Raw genomic sequence first — 19,565 nt, 5'->3', positions numbered from 1 at the left:
GGTACCTATGACTCAGCGCTCTTTAGCCTGAAGAGTGGACTTATTCAGGAGTATCTTATATTTATGATCCTCATTTCAGGGTTCCACAGAGATGGGAGCACCTCTATTTCCACCCTCGCAAACATTTCCATATTTTGAAAGAATGGTCACCTCTTTGCCCTCTTGTGATTTCAGAAGAGCCCCACTTTGTCAATAGTCTGAAAGGATGGAACTTTAGTTCTGATGTTAACCTCACATTTGTTTTTAAATTTGCACTGCCTCCAGTGCCTCTGTCTATTTGATAATCTGGAGGTCACAACGGTGCATTTTTGAATTTTTCGTGTGTAATAATGGATCAACTATCAGCGGAAATGGTGGGGGTGGGTTCAATTACTACATTTAAAAGGCACCTGGCTGGGTAAATGAATATGGAGGAGTTAGAGTGATAATAGGCCAAAAGCAAATGGGACTAGGTCAGATTGAGATGTCTGGTTGGTATGGATGAGTTGGACTGAAGGGTTTGTTTCAGTGCTGTATGATTTCATGATCTAATGATCTGAACAGAACCTTCTGGGGGGAAAACAAAATTAGAAACAAATCCAAGTTCTCAGTGTTTTCCAGGGCAATGCTGATACACCTACCTCAAAAGAATTGGCAGATTCTGTTGGTGTTCGCTGCACAACTCAGCTAGGATTTGAAGGTGACCCTCTGCAATGTTGGACGATGAGCCAAAGGCAGGGATTTCTTCATTCTGCCCCTCTTCATATGGCACGGCCACGAGCTGGGCACAGCAAACCAAATTTCTCCCACTACTCATTCCTTTTCTCTATCCCTCTCTCTTTCATTTCTAACTCCACTCAGCCTGTCCACCCGCTTTCCCCAACTCTATCTCCATCCCTCCTTGTATCTCCAAACTTCTCTCTTTCTGTCTATACATCACATCCCCCTGTCTATATATGACCGCTTCCGCCTCGCCAACCCCACTATCTCCAACCTGCTGTCGTTCCGATTTTTTGTCTCTCCACCCCTCTTCTCCCCACCCCCCTACCCCGTGTGTGTGTTAGGAGGTGTTGGCACAGCTCCTGCAGCAGGCGGGTGAAGTGCAGCGTTGTTGTGGGGTTGGTGTATCACTCATTGCTGGCATTGAGAGCAGCGTCCGGGGCAGTTTCATCGCCGCTCCTTTGTTCGAAGGGAAGATATGATGAAGCTCGCTGCAAGCAGCCTGGCTTTCCCTGCGATCGTGGACACGCGATGAAATCCGCGGTGGTTGCTCGGCTCTTCCTGATGCTGCCCTGGCTGCTCGTTATCTTGGTCGTGGTGGATATCGAGCCAGGGAGACTCTCTGTCCGGAGCCCTATACCCCCAGGTCAGCTGAGCAGGACTCTTAAACCAGACTCCCTCTCCAACCAGTCCATCCCCACTATCTATGCCATTACGCCGACCTACAGCAGACCGGTGCAGAAAGCTGAGCTGACCAGACTGGCCAATACTTTCCGCCAGCTGCCCCATTTCCATTGGATACTGGTGGAGGACTCCGCTTTCCGCAGCCGCTTGGTCACCGAGCTGCTGGCCCACTCGGGAGTACTGTCCTACACTCAACTCCATGTGCCAACCCCCCGGAGGTACAAGCGCCCAGGGCTGCCCCGAGCCACCGAGCAAAGGAACGAGGGACTGCGCTGGGTCCGCCGCAACAGGTCCCTCCGCAACTCCGGGGTCGTCTTCTTTGCGGATGATGATAACACCTATAGCCTCGAACTGTTCCAGGAGGTAAGGAGGAGCTTGCAGTCCAAACCCTTCCCAGACCGCAGAGTGGCTGTAATAACAAACACTCTCACTCATCGCTATAACCCACTCTCTCTCGGTCTCCATTCCCGCGCGTTCTGTCACCTCTATCACTATATCTCTCCCTTCCTCTCCCCACCAGTCACCGCTCACTGTGTCTCTTTCACTCTATATTCAGCCTCTCTCTCTTGCTCCGTATTTACTCTCTATCTGTATTTATTTCCCCTGGCTATGTATTCACTCTATTCTCTTCCTTATTCGTTCACACTTTGCCTCTTGCTGTATTCGCTCTCTCTGATATAAAATTATAGAATTTTACAGTTCAGAAGGAAGCCATTCGATCCATCTTGTCTGTGCCTGCTCTCAAAACATATACTCAGCTACTCCCATTCTCCAGCCCTATCTCAGGAACTTTTTTAAGTTCATCACTTTCAAATATTTATCTCTGTTGAAACCTAAAATCCATGTCCACCTCTCTTCCAGGCAGCACATTCCAAAACTCATTTAAATTTCTATCTCTACAAGTTTTCACTCTTGCTTTATGTTTTCACTTTCCCCTGCCTCAGTTTCCTCTCACCCTGTCCCTGTATTCACTCTCACCACTCCTCTCTGTATCTGCACTCACTCTGCCTCTCTTTATATTTGATCTCCCTCACCTCTCTCTGTACTCTCTTTTCACCGTCCCCTCTATGTATTCACATTCCTCCATCATCTCTCTCTCTCTATATTCACACCCCATCTCTCTGTGTATTCACCTTGCCACCCCCATCTCTCTCTCTCTCTCTCTATTTGCCTTCCCCTTTCTCTCTTTCTCTTTGCATTCACCTTCCCCCATCTTTCTCTCTCTGTATTCACTCTTCCCTGTCTCTGCATCTTCCTGCATGTCATCCTTCCTCTGTTTCTGTATTGTGTGCTATTGGCCTCCAAATCCTTTCTCTCCTTCTCTCTGCCTCTGTATTCTATCTCTCTTTCTGTATTCTCAGTCTCCCTATTTTATCTCTCCTTGTGTCTGTATCCTCTCACTCCCTATTCTCTCTATCTCTGTATTCTCCATCTCCCTAATGTATTGCACTTCTCCCTGTACTATATTGTTACTGCCTGAATTCTCCCTTTTTCTGTATTTTCTCTATGTCTCTATTACTATATTCTTTCCCTGTAATCTGATTCTGTCTCTCTGTCACTACATCCTTTATCTGTTTTTTTTATTTAGTTTTCTCATTGTGGTGTTACATTGTCTGATTTGTTGCTTACTCAGATGACTCTTATTGATGCATTGTATTTAAATATGTGACAAAAGACTCAAGTCTCTGCGCCATCTCTATCCATACATGTCTCTTTGTCTCTACAAGATCAGAACTCTCTCCACACGCTGTTTCTGCATTTCCCGTATTTAAATTCTCTTCCTTGTTGCCCTCTGATTAATTCTCCCCCATTTTCTGACTTTTTCTCTCTGTATTCTCTGCATCACAGCAAACTGTCTTCATATCTATCTCTCCAGCCTCCGTTCTACACACGCTGTCTCTTCAACTCCATTAAATGCTGGCCTAGCCAGTGACATCCTCATCCCATGAATACATTTTTTAAAATTCCTGGTTATATTGTTCAGAGTTCACACATCATTTCTTTACTTTGCCTCTTTTTGTTTACTTTTAGTACTAGTATTTCAGTTCCTTTTGCTAACTTAAGCTCTGTGCAGATTCTTCGTTCACTGGAGCCTAGCAATTTTTGGGGTGCTCACCCGTTCTTTCAGGGTTCTGCTCTTGATGCCTTTTTTCATAATGATGTGCAGGTGCTGGTGTTGACAAAGTTAAAAATCACACCAGCCTGGTTAAAGCCCAACAGATGTATTTGGGGGTACAAGCTTTCAGAGCAGATGAAGGAGCAGATTAGATTAGATTACAGTGTGGAAACAGGCCCTTCGGCCCAACAAGTCCACATCGACCCGCCGAAGCGAAACCCACCCATACCCCTACCCCTACCCCTACCCCTACCCCTACATTTACCCCTTACATAACACTACGGGCAATTTAGTATGGCCAATTCACCTGACCCTGCACATCTTTGGACTGTGGGAGGAAACCGGAGCACCCGGAGGAAACCCACGCAGACACGGGGAGAATGTGCAAACTCCACACAGTCAGTCGCCTGAGGCGGGAATTGAACCCGGGTCTCTGGCGCTGTGAGGCAGCAGTGCTAACCACTGTGCCGCCGTGCCGCCCAGCAGTGCTCCAAAAGCTTGTACTTCCAAATAAACCAGTTGAGTTATAACCTGGTGTTGTGTGATTTTTATCTTTTGATGATCTTCATTTGATATTTTATTCAGTTCTCAGTGATTGGTTTGGGAACACCTTTCACACCAATTCTTGTCAGGGAGAATGTGCTGCCAGGGCATGTAACTGTGTGGTAATTGTAACCATGTGTGAGAAAGACACTGAACTGGCAACAGAGTGTGTTCGGGTGGTTGCTCTGTCTGTCTGCTTGCTGAAGATGTTGGATGTGTGAGACTGCGAGGTTCTATCTGTGTTTGAAATAGTTTGGGCATGTGTCTGTATCTGTGGGAGATTCATCTCATCTATATGTGAGACTATGGGTTGAATTGCAGATGAAGGAGCAGGGATATCAGAGTAACTTTCAAACAGATGGGCCAAGCAATCTTTCTCTGACTTGAGGCCTGATGTGTGTAATATTTCTATATATCTGTGACATAATGATAGTGTGCACTGCTTTGTCCACGTGTGGAATCATTTTGTGTTTGCAGCTAAGTCTTTACCAACACCAATGCCTTTACCCCATCACCCCCTTCATTTTGCCTCTTGAACACTTTACCTAAGTTGTTTCAGGATTAATTCTAGGCTTGCTGCTGTTGGTTCTTAGGTAGAATGATGACAGATTACTCCATGTCAATCAGAGTGAATAGTCTTGGTGCTCTCAGCAACTGCTGAACACGGTCAGTGAAATGAAGAAATCTGCAGCATCTTCTCTCTCAAAGCACTGCAAATTGTACCTCCTGCTTAATTCCAAATGAGAAATAAATCTTGACTACATAAGATCACATAGTGCAGCAGCACTATCAATGGACAGTTATCTCAAGATTGACACATCTTTGTATATTAAAGACACTAAGTGGAATATTAAATAGTGAGCCGAATGGCTGTCTGTTTTTACATCTCCTTATGTTCCTCTGTTATCAACACTATGCCTGGATAGTGCTTTATATATATAAGTGAATATCCAGCAACCCACTATCACTGACCCTGTGAATGCAAAATACTGCAGCAGGTGTGGAAAGAGAAACAGAGTTAACATTTGAAGAGAACTCTGTTCTGAAAAGTCACATGAGGCTCAACACATTAAATCTGTTTCTCTTTCCAGATGCTGCCAGACCTGTTGAGTTTTTTTTAAATAGAATCCCTAAAGTGTAGAAACAGGTCCTTTGGTCCAACAAGTCCACATCGACACTCCAAAGAGTAATCCACCCAGACCCATTCTTCTATATTTACCCAAACCAATGCACCTAACCTACACATCCCTGAACACTTTGGGCAATTTAGCGTGACCAAATCACCTAACCTGTACATCTTTGGACTGTGGGAGGAAACCAGAGTGCTCAGAGGAAATCCACACAGGTACAGGGAGAATGTGCAAACTCCATACGGACAGTCGCCCGAGGCTGGAATCAAACCCTGGTCCCTGGGTCTGTGAGGCAGCAGTGCTAACCATTGAGCCACCGTGCTGCCCTCTTTAGCAATTTCTGTTTTCACTGTTCTGTTAGGCATATTTTTGTTTATTCGTCCGTTAGATGTGGTCATTTATTGCCTATACTAAATTGCCTTTCAGAAGGTGGTGGTGAGCTGCTTTCTTAAACCACTGCAGTCCATGTACTGTAGGTAGACCCACAATGCAATTAGAGAGAAAGTTCCACAACTTGGCCACTTCAGAGGGCAATTAAGAGTCAACCATATCGCTGTAGGTCTGGAGTCACATGTAAGCCAGACCAGGAAAAGGCTGTCAGTAAGAAGGTTTTACAACACTGACAATTATTTAACAGTCAGATTGAATTTCAAATTCTACCAGCTGCATTGTGGGTTTCAAAACCATGTCCCCAGAACGTAAACCTGGGCCCATGCATTCCTAGTCCAGTGACTTAACCAGTACACCAGTGCCCACTCCAGCAGACAGATCTTTTGAAAAATCATCATGGAGTGAAGAGCTGAATTATAAAGGTGAGACAAATAAAACAAGTAACTATAGGAGAAAGTGAAGACCGCAAATGTTGGAGATCAGACTCAAAAGGTATGGTGCTGGAAAAGCACAGCCGGTCAGTCAGCACCCGAGGAGCAGGAGAGAGTCAACATTTCGAATATAAGCTCTTCATCAGGAATGGAGAGGGAGGCCCAAGGGGGCTGAGAGATAAATGGAACGGGGGTGATGCTTGGGGAAAGGAAACTAGGAGAGTGAAACGTAGATGAAGGTGAAGGGTATGGTGATAGGTTGGAATAAAGGATGGAGCGGATAGGTGGCAAGGAAGATGAACAGGTCAAGAGGGTGGTGCCGAGTTGGGGGATTAAATCTGGGATAAGGTCAAGGGACATCGCAGATGGCCTCCCACTTCAAGGACCACAATTTCCCCTCCCACGTGGTCAACAATGACCTCCAGCGCATTTCCTCCACTTGCCACACCTCCGCCCGTGAACCCCACCCCTTTAGGTGGTGTCCGTGAGTTGGCACCTGGCTTCAATGGGGTACAGGTCGGTGTGCCAAACTAATCTTGTGCCCCCCCCTTGTCTGCTGGTTTGATGGTGAGATTGGGATTGAAGCGGAGGGGGTGGAGGGCTGCATGCTGTGAGGGTGAGAGGTTGAAGTGGGTGAGAAGGGTGGACAAGTTGAGGCATTCAATGTCGCGGCGGGAGTTAGAGATTAAGAGATCAAATCTGGGTAATGGAGTGTCTAAGTGGAAGGGGTATGTTGGAGGTGGGCGAAGGGGCCTTCAGAGGATGGGTGGGAGTCCTGATGGAAAAAGTAAGCGCGGAGGCAGCAGAAGAAAAATTTGATGTAGCAATGTGTGTTGAATTTGTTGATCTAGGAGCATAATGGGAGGAAGGTGAGACCTTTACTGAGGACTGATTGTTCATCCTCAGTGAGAGGGATGTCCCGAAGGATAGTAAAAACATGGCAAGGCTGGGGTCTAGGACCTGCTATAAAGCTGGAGTTGTGTATGGGGGCTGAGACTGTCACTGGAGTGGGTATGGTTATGGTATCATGGATGACATCACCAAAGGAAGTGACGACACCATGGAGGTCAGGGAGGCAGAAGTGGTGCATTTGGTGGCATCCATGGGGACATAAGTGACGTTCCATGTGACATTTGCATTGTGTTTGGCAGCTGCGTGTTCAGCAGTGTTCTGGTGAGTGACGTCGGCTGGGGCAGATCTGACTGAGTTGGCTGCAATTACGGGGATGGAGTTGACGTGGCATGTAGTCTTTGCAGTGGTTTCAGAGACAGTTATTTTGGCAGTGGAGGAGGCAATGGTCCTAGCAGCATTGGAAGACGCATTGGTCCTGACGGCAATTACAGAGGCGGTATAGTCGGTGGTGGCTGCGGTCTGTGGGGCGGCGCGGACATAAATGACATCATCATTTGCCGTGGTGGTAGTGGCTGTAGCTGCCATGTGGTTAATGGTTTCCAAGTGGTTCCGGAGGGCAGGAGAAGGTTCTGGATTGATCTTGGAATACCGAGTTGGGAGGTAAGTATGTGAAAGTTTGGTGTATTTGCGTTCCTTAACGTTCGGTAAGAAAAAGTATTTGTGTGTGGATTCTTCTCAGGATGAACAACAGTAGAGGTTCTTTGCAAGTCTGGGAGAATGTGGCCCTGAGCTGGGGCAGGGCTGACTGCAGGGAGAGTAGGTGACGGCGCATGGCTGCAAGCCTGGAGCAGAGGATCCGGAGGCAGAACCGTTTCTGAAGGCTTTGGATTTCCTGTAGGTAGTGGTTGTCCTGGCCAAGTCCAAATTGTGATGGTCTGAATGTAGTCTGGAGTCCATGTGGGATGAGTGGTTTGAGTGGGCAGGTGCTGAGGAAGGAGATGTGGCTGTAGTAGCGGGTCTGCTTTAGGACGTGGCTGAAACGTTTCAGGGCAGAGGAGATCACGTGGGGGCTGCAGTGAGAGAGAGAGACTCACTGATATCCTTCTGGAGGGAGGAGGACATCTTAAGGTGGACATCCTTGGAAGAGGTTTTGCAGTAAGGTTATAACTGACTAGGAGAAAGTGAGGACTGCAGATGCTGGAGATAAGAGTCAAAAAGTGTGGCACTGGAAAGGCACAGCACATCAGGCAGTATCCGAGGAGCAAGAGAGTCGATGTTTCGAGCATAAGCTCTTCATCAGGAATGTGGGGTAGGGGCCAAGGGTGGTGAGAGTTAAATGGGAGGGGGAAGGGGTGGGATCATTTAAAGCTACACGAGAAACAATGTAAAAGATATTTAAAACATCGAGGAATTATGATTTCAGTGTACAACTATTTACAATATATTGTTTAATGCAACTCAACTTATACAGATTAATAATGAAAGGCCTATTGCTCAAAGTTTGTGAGAAGATTTGTAGCTCAGGTGCTCGTTGCTGTGGTTCTGTTCGCCGAGCTGGAAGTTTTTGTTGCAAACGTTTCGTTCCCTGTCTAGGTGACATCCCAAGCACTGAGGATGTCACCTGGACAGGGGACGAGACATTTGCAACAAAAACTTCCACCTCGGCGAACAGAACCACAGCAGGCCTATTGCTCTCTGTATTTTATATGAAATTCCGTAAATCATATGTTATCAATGTGAGTTCATTAAATTCTCAGTCATTTACATATAGCTTAGACCTTTATAAAACAATGGATTGGATTTGTTTTGTGGGCTGTTTAATTTTCTCTTCATACTCATATTTACCTTTGAGTGGTTGTAGCAAGAGATAGTAATAATGGGATGTAAGGTAGAAGAGTTTAAGTGAAATTCAGATGGAATTTTTCCAGACACTTCCTGCAGTTAATTGACTATCAAAATAGTTTTGTTATGTATGAACTAAGATCAGTTTCTATTCACATGCTCTTTGGTAAGTTTAGCATTTTAAAGAAGTGCTACATATGCGACAGTTGGACTTGGGAAACTATTAAGAGCCCTGTTATAATTTCAAAGCCCACTTGCTCCAAAGGTTTGTAATAACATCTCTGAACAGGTTGATTAGAAAATAATTGCTGAACTGATAAACACAGTGAACTGGTCATTCTGAAATACAATGTGAAGTCTGAAAAGACTCAGCTTATGAAGCTTTTCATAACTGCTCTCTTTAGCATTTCCCAAAATTGAGAATCCCATCAGAGATCATGTTGAATGTAGGTTGTTGTGCAATCTTAGTATCATCTAATTTAACAAGAGGCAATCAGGAGAGTTGTACATTTGTAAACATTATTCATTCATAGAATGTAGGCATTATTGTCTAGGCCAGCACTTATTGTCCATCCCTAATTGTCCAGAGGCCTGTTAAGAATCAGCCACATTGCTGTGGGTCTGGATTCACACCTGGGCCAGGTTAGGGAAGGATGACAGCTGAAAAATGTGTTGCTGGAAAAGTGCAGCAGGTCAGGCAGCATCCAAGGAGCAGGAGAATCGACGTTTCGGGCATACGCCCTTCTTCAGGAATTCCCGAAACGTCGATTCTCCTTTCCTGAAGAAGGGCTTATGCCCGAAACGTCGATTCTCCTGCTCCTTGGATGCTGCCTGACCTGCTGCGCTTTTCCAGCAACACATTTTTCAGCTCTGATCTCCAGCATCTGCAATCCTCACTTTCTCCTAGGGAAGGATGACAGTTTCCTTCCCAAAAGCAAATTAGCAAACATGACAGACAACTGCTGCCTATTTCATTCAACAAAGTGATTGTCCTTTGGATGGAAGGTACAACACTCCAAGAGGATCAAGTCTTTACACTGATGAATAGGTGTGATAATATCAACACAGGTAGAATTATGGAATCATGTAGTAAGATAGGCCCTTTGGCCCATAGAGTCTGTAATGGTAAAAATATACTATTACGAACACTGGCCCCATTTCCCCACATCAGACACATATCCTTGAACATTATAACATTAAGCATTCATCCAAATACTTTTTGAAGATTGCCTCAACTGGGTAATGAACCCGGCCAGGTGTTATTTGGCGATAGGTGAGCACTTTGGTGATAGTGACCACAATTCTGTTATATTTACTTAAGCGATGGAAAGGGGTAGGTATATAATGCAGGGCAAGAGTTATAGCTGGGAGGGAGGTTATTATGATGTGATTAGGCAAGATTTAAGACGCACAGGATAGGGAAGGAAATTGCAGGGGGAATGGGCACAATTGAAATGCGGAGCTCATTCAAAGAACTGCTACTGTGGCTCCTTGATAAGTATGTACCTGTCAGACAGGGAAGAAGTGGTCGAGCGAGGGAAGGGAAGTAAATTGGGGGGAGGAGTTGCTGGTCAGGGATGACATCACGGCTGTGCTAAATTAGGACACGATGGAGGGCTTGAGCAGTGAGGCATTATGGGTAGAGCTAAGAAATAAGGGTGCAGTTACATTGGGGCTGTAATTCAGGCCTCCCAACAGTGAGCGTAAGGTAGAAGAACAAATAGGTAAATAGATTAGGGAAAGGTGTAGAGGCAACAGGGTGGTGGTGATGGGAGATTTTAATTTTTCCAATGTTGATTGAGATACACTGATTGTCAGAGTTCTGGATCGGACAGAATTTATAAGGAGCGTCCAGGAAAGTTTTCTAGAGCAGTATGTCAATAGTCCGACGAGGGAAGGGACCATATTGGACCTGGTGTTGGGGAATGAGTCAGGCCAGGGTGTAGACATTGCAGTGGGGGATTTCTTTGGGAATAGTGACCACAATTCTGTAAGTTTTAGAATACTCGTAGACAAAGATGAGAGTGGTCCTAAGGGAAGAGTACTAAACTGGGCCAAGGCCAATTATATCAAAGTTTGGCAGGAACTGGGAAATGTGGATTGGGAGCAGCTATTTGAAGGGAAGTCCACATTTGATATGTGGGAGGCTTTCAAAAATAGGTTAACAGTAGTGCAGAATAGGCATGTCCCTTTGAAAACAAGGGATAGGAAAGGCAAGATTTGTGAACAATGGATGACAGGAGAAATCTTGCAACTAGCCAAGAGGAAAAGGGAAGCATACATAAGGTCCAGGCAGCTAAGAACAGAACGGGCCTTGGAGGAATATTGGGAGAGCAAGACCAATCTTAAACGAGGAATCAAGCGGGCTAAAAGGTATCATGAAATAACTTTAGTGAGCAGAATTATGGAGAATCCCAAGGCCTTTTATTCATATATAAGAAGCAAGAGGGTAACTAGAGAAAGGGTTGGTCCACTAAAGGACAAGGAAGGAAAGTTGCATGTCGAACCTGAGAAAATGGATGAGATTCTCAATGATTACTTTGCATCAGTGTTCACTGAAGAGAGGGACTTGATGAATGTTGAGATTAGAGAGAAGTTAGTTTACTCTGGATCATGTTAACATAAGGAGGAAAGATGTGTTGGGTAGGCTAAAGGATGTTAAGGTGAATAAATCCCTAGGACCAGATGAATCTATCCCAGGTTGCTGAGGGAGGTGAGAGAGAAATAGCTGGGGCCCTGACACATATCTTTGTAGCATCCTTAAAATCCTTGTTCCCTTTTACAAGAAGGGTAGTAGGGATATTCCAGGTAACTACAAACCAGGGAGCCTGACGTCAGTGGTGGGTAAGTTGCTGGAGAAGGTACTGAGGGATAAAATCTATTTATATTTGGAAAAGAACGGGCTTATCAGTGATAGGCAAAGTGGTTTTGTGCAGGGGAGATCGTACCTTACCAATTTAATAAAGTTCTTTGAGGAAATGACCAAGTTGATAGATGAAGGAAGGGCTTAGATGCCATATACATGGACTTTAGTAAGGCGTTTGATAAGGTTCCCCACTGTAAACTAATGGAGAAAGTGAAGTCACAAGGTTTGCAGGGTGTTTGAGCTAGGTGGATAAAGAACTGGTTGAGCAACAGAAGGCAGAGCGTAGTAGTTGAAGGGAGTTTCTTGAAATGGAGAAAGGTGACCAGTGATGTTCCACAGGGATCAGTGCTAGGCCACTGTTGTTGTAATATTACTTAACTAATCTGGAAGAGGGCATTGTTAGTCTGATCAGTACGTTTGCAGATAAAACGAAGATTGTTGGAGTAGCAGAAAGCATAGGAGGCTGTCAAAGAATACAGGAGAATATAGATAGACTGGAGAGTTGGGCAGAGAAGTGCAGATGGTGTTCTATCCAGGCAAATGTAAGGTGATGCATTTTGGGAAGTCTAATTCTAGAGTGAACAATACTGTAAATGGAAGACCCTTTGGAAAGGTTGAGGATCAAAGAGATCTAGGAGTTCAGGTTCATTGTACCCTGAAGGTGACTGCATAGGTGGATAGAGTGGTCAAGGAGGCATGTGGTATGCTTGCCTTCATCAGACGGGGTATTGAGTATAAGAGCTTGCAGGTCATGTTAAAATTGTACACAACATTGGTTCGGCTGCATTTAGACTACTGTGTACAGTTCTGGTTGCCACATTACCAAAAGGATGTGGACACTTTGGAGAGGGTGCAGAGAAGGTTCACAATGATGATGCCTGGTATGGAAAGTGCTAGCTATAGAACATAGAACATAGAACAATACAGCACAGAACAGGCCCTTCGGCCCACGGTGTTGTGCCGAACATTTGTCCTAGCTTAAGCACCCATCCATGTACCTATCCAATTGCCGCTTAAAGGTCACCAAAGATTCTGACTCTACCACTCCCACAGGCAGCGCATTCCATGCCCCCACCACTCTCTGGGTAAAGAACCCACCCCTGACATCTTCCCTATACGTTCCACCCTTTACCTTAAATTTATGTCCCCTTGTAACACTCTGTTGCACCCGGGGAAAAAGTTTCTGACTGTCTACTCTATGTATTCCTCTGGTCATCTTATAAACCTCTATCAAGTCACCCCTCATCCTTCGCCGTTCCAATGAGAAAAGGCCTAGCACTCTCAACCTATCCTCGTACGACCTATTCTCCATTCCAGGCAACATCCTGGTAAATCTTCTCTGCACCCTCTCCAAAGCTTCCACATCTTTCCTAAAGTGAGGCAACCAGAACTGCACACAGTACTCCAAATGTGGCCTAACCAAAGTCCTGTACAGTTGCAACATCACTTCACGACTCTTGAATTTAATCCCTCTGCTAATGAACGCTAATACACCATAAGCCTTCTTACAAGCTCTATCGACCTGAGTGGCAACTTTCAAAGACCTATGAACATAGACCCCAAGATCCCTCTGCTCCTCCACCTCACTAAGAACCCAACTGTTAACCCTGTATTCCGCATTCTTATTTGTCTTTCCAAAATGGACAACCTCACACTTGGCAGGGTTGAACTCCATTTGCCACTCCTCAGCCCAGCTCTGCGTCATATCCAAGTCCCTTTGCAGCCGACAAGAGCCCTCCTCACTATCCACAACTCCACCAATCTTCGTATCATCTGCAAATTTACTGACCCACCCTTCGACTCCCTCATCCAAGTCATTAATAAAAATTACGAACAGCAGAGGACCCAGAACTGATCCCTCCGGAACGCCACTTGTAACGGGGCTCCAGGCTGAATATTTACCATCTATCACCACTCTCTGACTTCGACCGGTTAGCCAGTTTTCTATCCAATTGGCCAAATTTCCCTCTATCCCATGCCTCCTGACTTTCCGCATAAGCCTACCATGGGGAACCTTATCAAATGCCTTACTAAAATCCATGTATACTACATCCACTGCTCTACCCTCATCCACATGCTTGGTCACCTCCTCAAAGAATTCAATCAGACTTGTAAGGCAAGACCTACCCTTCACAAATCCGTGCTGGCTGTCCCTAATCAAGCAGTGTCTTTCCAGATACTCATAAATCCTATCCCTCAGTACCCTTTCCATTACTTTACCTACCACCGAAGTAAGACTAACTGGCCTATAATTCCTGGGGTTTTCCCTATTCCCTTTTTTGAACAGGGGCACAACATTCACCACTCTCCAGTCCCCTGGTACCACCCCCGTTGACAGTGAAGATGAAAAGATCATTGCCAACGGTACTGCAATTTCCTCTCTTGCTTCCCACATAATCCTAGGATATATCCCATCAGGCCCAGGGGACTTGTCTATCCTCAAGTTGTTCAAAATGTCCAACACATCTTCCTTCCTAACAAGTATCTCCTCTAGCTTACCAGTCCATTTCACACTCTCCTCTTCAACAATACGGTTCCTCTCATTCGTAAATACTGAAGAAAAGTACTCATTCAAGACCTCTCCTATCTCTTCCGACTCAATACACAGTCTCCCACTACTGTCCTTGATTGGACTTACCCTCGTTCTCGTCATTCTCATGTTTCTCACATACGCATAAAATGCCTTTGGGTTATCCTTGATCCTATCCGCCAAAGATTTTTCATGCCCTCTCTTGGCTCTCCTAATCCATTTCTTCAGGTCCCTTCTGGCTATCCTGTATCCCTCCACTGCTCTGTCTGACCCCTGTTTCCTCAACCTTATGTAAGCCTCCTTCTTCCTCTTTACAAGACATTCAACCTCCCTCGTCAACCAAGGTTCCCTCACACGACCATTTCTTTCCTGCCTGACTGGTACATACATATCAAGAGCGGTTGAGTAGATTATGATTGTTTTCATTAAAAAAAAGGAGATTGAGGGTGGGATCTGACTGAGGTCTACAAAATCATGAAGGGTATAGACAGGGTAGATAGAGATGAGTTTTTTTCCCAGGATGAGAGATTCAATAATGAGAGGTCATGCGTTCAAGGTGAGAGGTGAAATGTTTAAGGGGGATACACACGGAAAGTACTTAACACAGAGGGTGGTAGGTGCCTGGAATGCGTTGCCAGTAGAGGGAGTAGAGGCAGGCACGGTAGATTCATTTAAGATGCATCTGAACAGAAGCATGACTAAGTGGGGAGCAGAGGGATACAAATCCTTAGGAATTGGGCAATGGGTTTAGACAGTGGATTTGGATTGGCTCAGGCTTGGATGGCTGAAGGGCCTGTTCCTGGGCTGTAAATTTTCTTTGCCCTTTGTTCTTTGAGGGAGCCATGGTTTACTGAAGAAGTTGAATCTCTTGTCAATAGGAAAAATAAGGCTTATGTTAGGATGAGACATGAAGACTCAGTTTGGGCACTTGAGAGTTATAAGTTAGCCAGAAAAGACCTAAAGAGAGACCCAAGAAGAGCCAGGTGGGGACATGAGAAGCCGAGGGCAGATAGGATCAAGGAAATGCTAAAGCTTTCTATACATAAATCAGGAATAAAAGAATGCCTAGAGAAACATGAGGATCCGGTGTGTATTCTCTATTTCCGTGTTTTTAATGATTACAAATGTGTCATCAACGTATCTGACCCAGAGTTTGGGTTGAATTTGTGGTAAGACTGTTCTAACCTTTGCATTACTGCTTCTGCTATGAGTCCAGAGATCGGTGAGCCCATGGGTGTTCCGTTGATTTGTTCGTATGTCTGGTTGTTGAATGTGAAGTGTGTTGTGAGGCACAAGTCCAGTAGTTTAAGTATGCCGTCTTTGTTGATGGGTTCAACGTCCTGTTGTTTGTTATGTCTGTTCAGCAGGTTGGCTATTGTTTCTCTGGCTAGGGCTTTGTCAATAGACGTGAACAGTGCCGTTACGTCGAATGAGACCATGGTTTCTTCCTTGTCTATGTGTATATTTCTGATGATGTCCAAGAATTCCTGTGTTGATTGTATAGTGTGTCTGGATCCGCTGATCAAGTGTTTCAGTTTCTGCTGTAGTTCTTTCGCCAGTTTGTGTGATTGTGTCCCTGGTAGTGATACTATGGGTCTGAGTGGGATGTCTGGTTTGAGCACTTTAGGTAGTCCATAGAATCTGGGGCTGTTGTTGCTTTCAGGTTTCATTCTTTGTAGGTCAAACCTGGTTATCTGTCCGTTTTTTTGTAGGTTCCTCAGTGTGTTGTTTATCCCATTGGTGAGCTGTGGGGTGGGGTCCAACTCCCTCTTTTGGTAGGTGTTGGTATCTGCAAGTAGTTGTTGTGCTTTTTGGATGTACTCTGCTTTGTTCAGGATGACCGTCATTCTGCCTTTGTCTGCTGGTAGTATGATTATGTTCTTATCGTTTCTTAGTGATTTTAGTGTTTCCCTTTCCTTGGTGTTGAGATTATGTGTTTGTCTTTTCCTTGTTTTCAGGGGTACGATACTTTGTCTCACTGTTTGTTGTGTCTCTTCTGTCAGTCCATTGTTCCTGAGTGTGCATTCTAATGCTGCTAGGAAGTCAGCTGTCTTGGCGTCCCTGTGGTTGTAGTTGCGTCCCTTGGCCAGTATTGTTCTTTCCGTGTCTGTGAGCTGTCTGTGGGAGAGGTTTTTAACCCAGGTGTGTGTTGTGGTGTCCTCTTTGTTGTGTGTTAGTTTGGCCATTTTTTCTTTTAGTGCCGTTTTTTGCGGTGTGTAGTCCTGTTCTGACCTATGGTGACCGCCTGTTCTATGGTCCGGGTCCATTCCTGATTCGTGGTTTTTGAAATTAACGACTTTTGGCGCGTAATTTCATGTCTGCATCTGTGAAGTCGGTTGTGCGCGTCTGTAATCATTACCTGGATCATCCTGAGTCCGTTCTGTCTGGCTGTGTCTCTGGCTTGTGGGTTGTTGACTGGTGGTCTGTATCTGACACTTGGTGGAAGGATTTGATTCTTTCAGCATTCATGCAGGAACCGGAGTTGTTCGTATGTGGCGCTTAGGCGGTTAGCGCAGGATTCCCATTTCCTGGCTTGTCGTAGCATCTCTTGCCCGTAGGTGATCAAAGTTTGTGAGAAGATTTGTAGCTCGGGTGCTCGTTGCTGTGGTTCTGTTCGCCGAGCTGGAAGTTTTTGTTGCAAAATAGAGAATACACACCGGATCATCAACTCCACACTCACAGGAATCCGATTCACGAGAGAGGAAGAAAAGGACAACCAACTCCCATTCCTAGACGTGAGGGTACAGAGAACACCAAACGGAGAATTCACCACTAAGGTACACAGGAAAGCCACACACACAGACCAAGTCCTGAATTATGAAAGCAACCACCCCAATACACACAAATGAAGTTGCATCAAGACACTATTCAAAAGGGCCACAACACACTGCAGCACACCAGAACTGCAAAAAGAGGAAGAGGAACACCTATACAAGGTATTCGCAAAAAACGGATATCCTCGCAATTTCATCGACAGATGCCTAAGAGAGAGACAACAGAACGAGGACATGCCGCAACCCAAAGGACTAGCCACACTACCATACATCAAGAACATCTCTGAAATGACAGCCAGACTACTGCGACCACTAGGACTTATAACAGCACACAAACCAACAGCCACTCTCAGACAACAACTCACCAAAACGAAGGACCCGATACCCAGCATGAGCAAAACTAATGTAGTGTACAAAATCCCATGCAAGGACTGCACAAAATACTATATAGGACAAACAGGAAGACAGCTAATGATCCGCGTCCACGAACATCAACTAGCCACGAAACAACACGGCCAGCTATCCCTAGTAGCCACACACGCAGACGACAAGCAACATGAATTTGACTGGGACAACACTACCATTATAGGGCAAGCGAAACAAAGAACAGCCAGGGAATTCCTAGAAGCTTGGCACTCATCCACAAACTCCATCAACAAACACATAGACCTGGACCCAATATACCGGCCACTACAGCGGACAGCTGAAACTGACAACCGGAAGCGGCAGGGACAGGCCACTATAAATGCCGGAGGAAACACCACAGAAATGCTTCACAGGAGGCTCCCAAGCACTGAGGATGTCACCTAGACAGGGGACGAAACGTTTGCAACAAAAACTTCCAGCTCAGCGAACAGAACATCAGCAACGAGCACCAGAGCTACAAATCTTCTCACAAACTTTAAACAAAAATAGATAAGTCCCCTGGGCTGGATGGGATTTATCCTGGGATTCTCTACGAAGCTAGGGAGGAGATTGCAGAGACATTTTGGCTTTGATGTTTCTGTCGTCATTGTCTACAGGCATAATGCCAGAAGACTGGAGAATTGCAAATGTCCCCTGGTTCAAGAAGGAGAGTAGAGAAAACCCTGGAAATTATAGAGTAGTGAGCATTACGTGGCTTGTGGGTGAAGTGTTGGAAAAGGTTATAAGAGATAGGATTTATAATCATCACAATAGGAATAAATTATTAGGAATAGTCAACACGGTTTCGTGAAGGGTAGGTTGTGTCTCACAAATGTTATTGAGTTCTTTGAGAAGGTGACCAAACAGGTGGATGAGGGTAAAGCTGTTGATGCAGTGTATATGGATTTCAGTGAGGCGTTTGGTAAGGTTCCCCACGGTAGGCTATTGCACCAAAATAAGAAGGCATGGGATTGAGGGTGATTTAGCAGTTTGGATCAGAAATTGGCTAGCTGAAAGAATACAGAGGGTGGTGGTTGATGAAAGATGTTCATCCTAGAGTTCGGTTAGTAGTGGTGTACCGCAAAGATCTGTTTTGGTGCCACTGCTGTTTGTCATTTTTACAAGTGACCTAGATGAGGGCATAGAAGGATGGGTTAATAATTTGTGGATGAAACTAAGGTCAGTGGAGTTGTGGATAGAACTGAAGAATGTTGCATGTCACAGAGGGACATAACTAAGCTGCAGAGCTGGGCTGAGAGGTGACAAATGGAGTTTAATGTGGAAAAATGTGAGGTGATTCACTCTGGAAGGAGCAACACGATTGAAGAGTATAGGGTTAATGGTAAGATTCTTGATATTGTAGATGAGCAGGGAGATCTCTGTGTCCATGTACATAGATCCCTAAAAGTTGCCACCCAGGTTGATAGGGTTATTAAGAAGACGTATGGTGTGTTAGCTTTTATGGTAGAGCGATTGAGTTTCAGATCCACAAGGTCATGCTGCAGCTGTATAAAACTCTAGTGTAGCCACACTTGGAGTATTGCGTACTGTTCTGGTCACTGCATTATAGGAAGGACGTGGAAGCTTTGGAAAGGGTGCAGAGGAGATTTACTAGGATGTTGCCTGGTATGGAGGGAAGGTCTTATGAAGAAAGGCTGAGGGATTTGTGGCTGTTTTTCATAGAGAGAAGAAGGTTGACTTAATTGAGACAGATAAGATAATCAGAGGGTGGACAGTGAGAGCCTTTTTCTTCGGAAGGTGATTGCTAACATGAGGGGACATAGTTTTACATTGAGGGGTGATAGATATAGGACAGAGAGTAGTAGAGTCGTGGAATGCACTGCCTGCAACAGTATTAGATTCGTCAACTTTAAGGGCATTTAAATGATCATTGGATAGACATATGGATGAAAATGGAATAGTGTAGGATAGATAGGCTTTAGATTGGATTGGATTGAATTGAATTGAATTGAATGGTTCCACAGGTTGCTGCAATATCGAGGACCAAAGGGCCTGTACTGTGTTGTAATGTTGTGTGTTCTAACTACTTTGCTAGGCAGCGCATTCCAGATTTTTGTCAGATTTGAGAAAAATGCTTTTTCCTCAAATCCCATCTAAACTTCCTGCCTTGCCCAATAAAATTATACCCCCTTGTTATTAACCCTTGACTGAAGGGAACAGCTGCTTTCTATTCACCCTGCCCATGTCCCTCAATCGTATACACCTCGATCAGAACCCCCCCCCCCCGAACCTTCTCTGCTCCAGGCCTGTGACCAGTGGTGTGCCACATGGAATGGTGCTGG

The 19,565-nt window shown here is 45.2% G+C and overlaps 1 protein-coding gene across 1 annotated transcript in view; it reads left to right on the top strand.

Annotated features, from left to right (window-relative positions):
* Positions 1–1,023: 1,023 nt before the first annotated feature.
* The window catches only part of b3gat2 (beta-1,3-glucuronyltransferase 2 (glucuronosyltransferase S)), a 116,703-nt gene continuing 98,161 nt past the window's right edge, over positions 1,024–19,565 (top strand). Inside the window, exon 1 of the mRNA XM_043681835.2 lies at positions 1,024–1,746. Within this exon, the coding sequence (XP_043537770.2) occupies positions 1,231–1,746 (516 nt within the window). The 5' untranslated portion in view covers positions 1,024–1,230. The remainder of the gene's footprint in view (positions 1,747–19,565) is intronic.

This window comes from Chiloscyllium plagiosum, unplaced genomic scaffold (genome assembly GCF_037043375.1).
Source record: "Chiloscyllium plagiosum isolate Xiang-an unplaced genomic scaffold, Cpla_swu_hap1 HiC_scaffold_3, whole genome shotgun sequence".
Taxonomy (NCBI): Eukaryota; Metazoa; Chordata; class Chondrichthyes; order Orectolobiformes; family Hemiscylliidae; genus Chiloscyllium; species Chiloscyllium plagiosum.
This window is presented reverse-complemented; position numbering and strand designations above follow the sequence as displayed.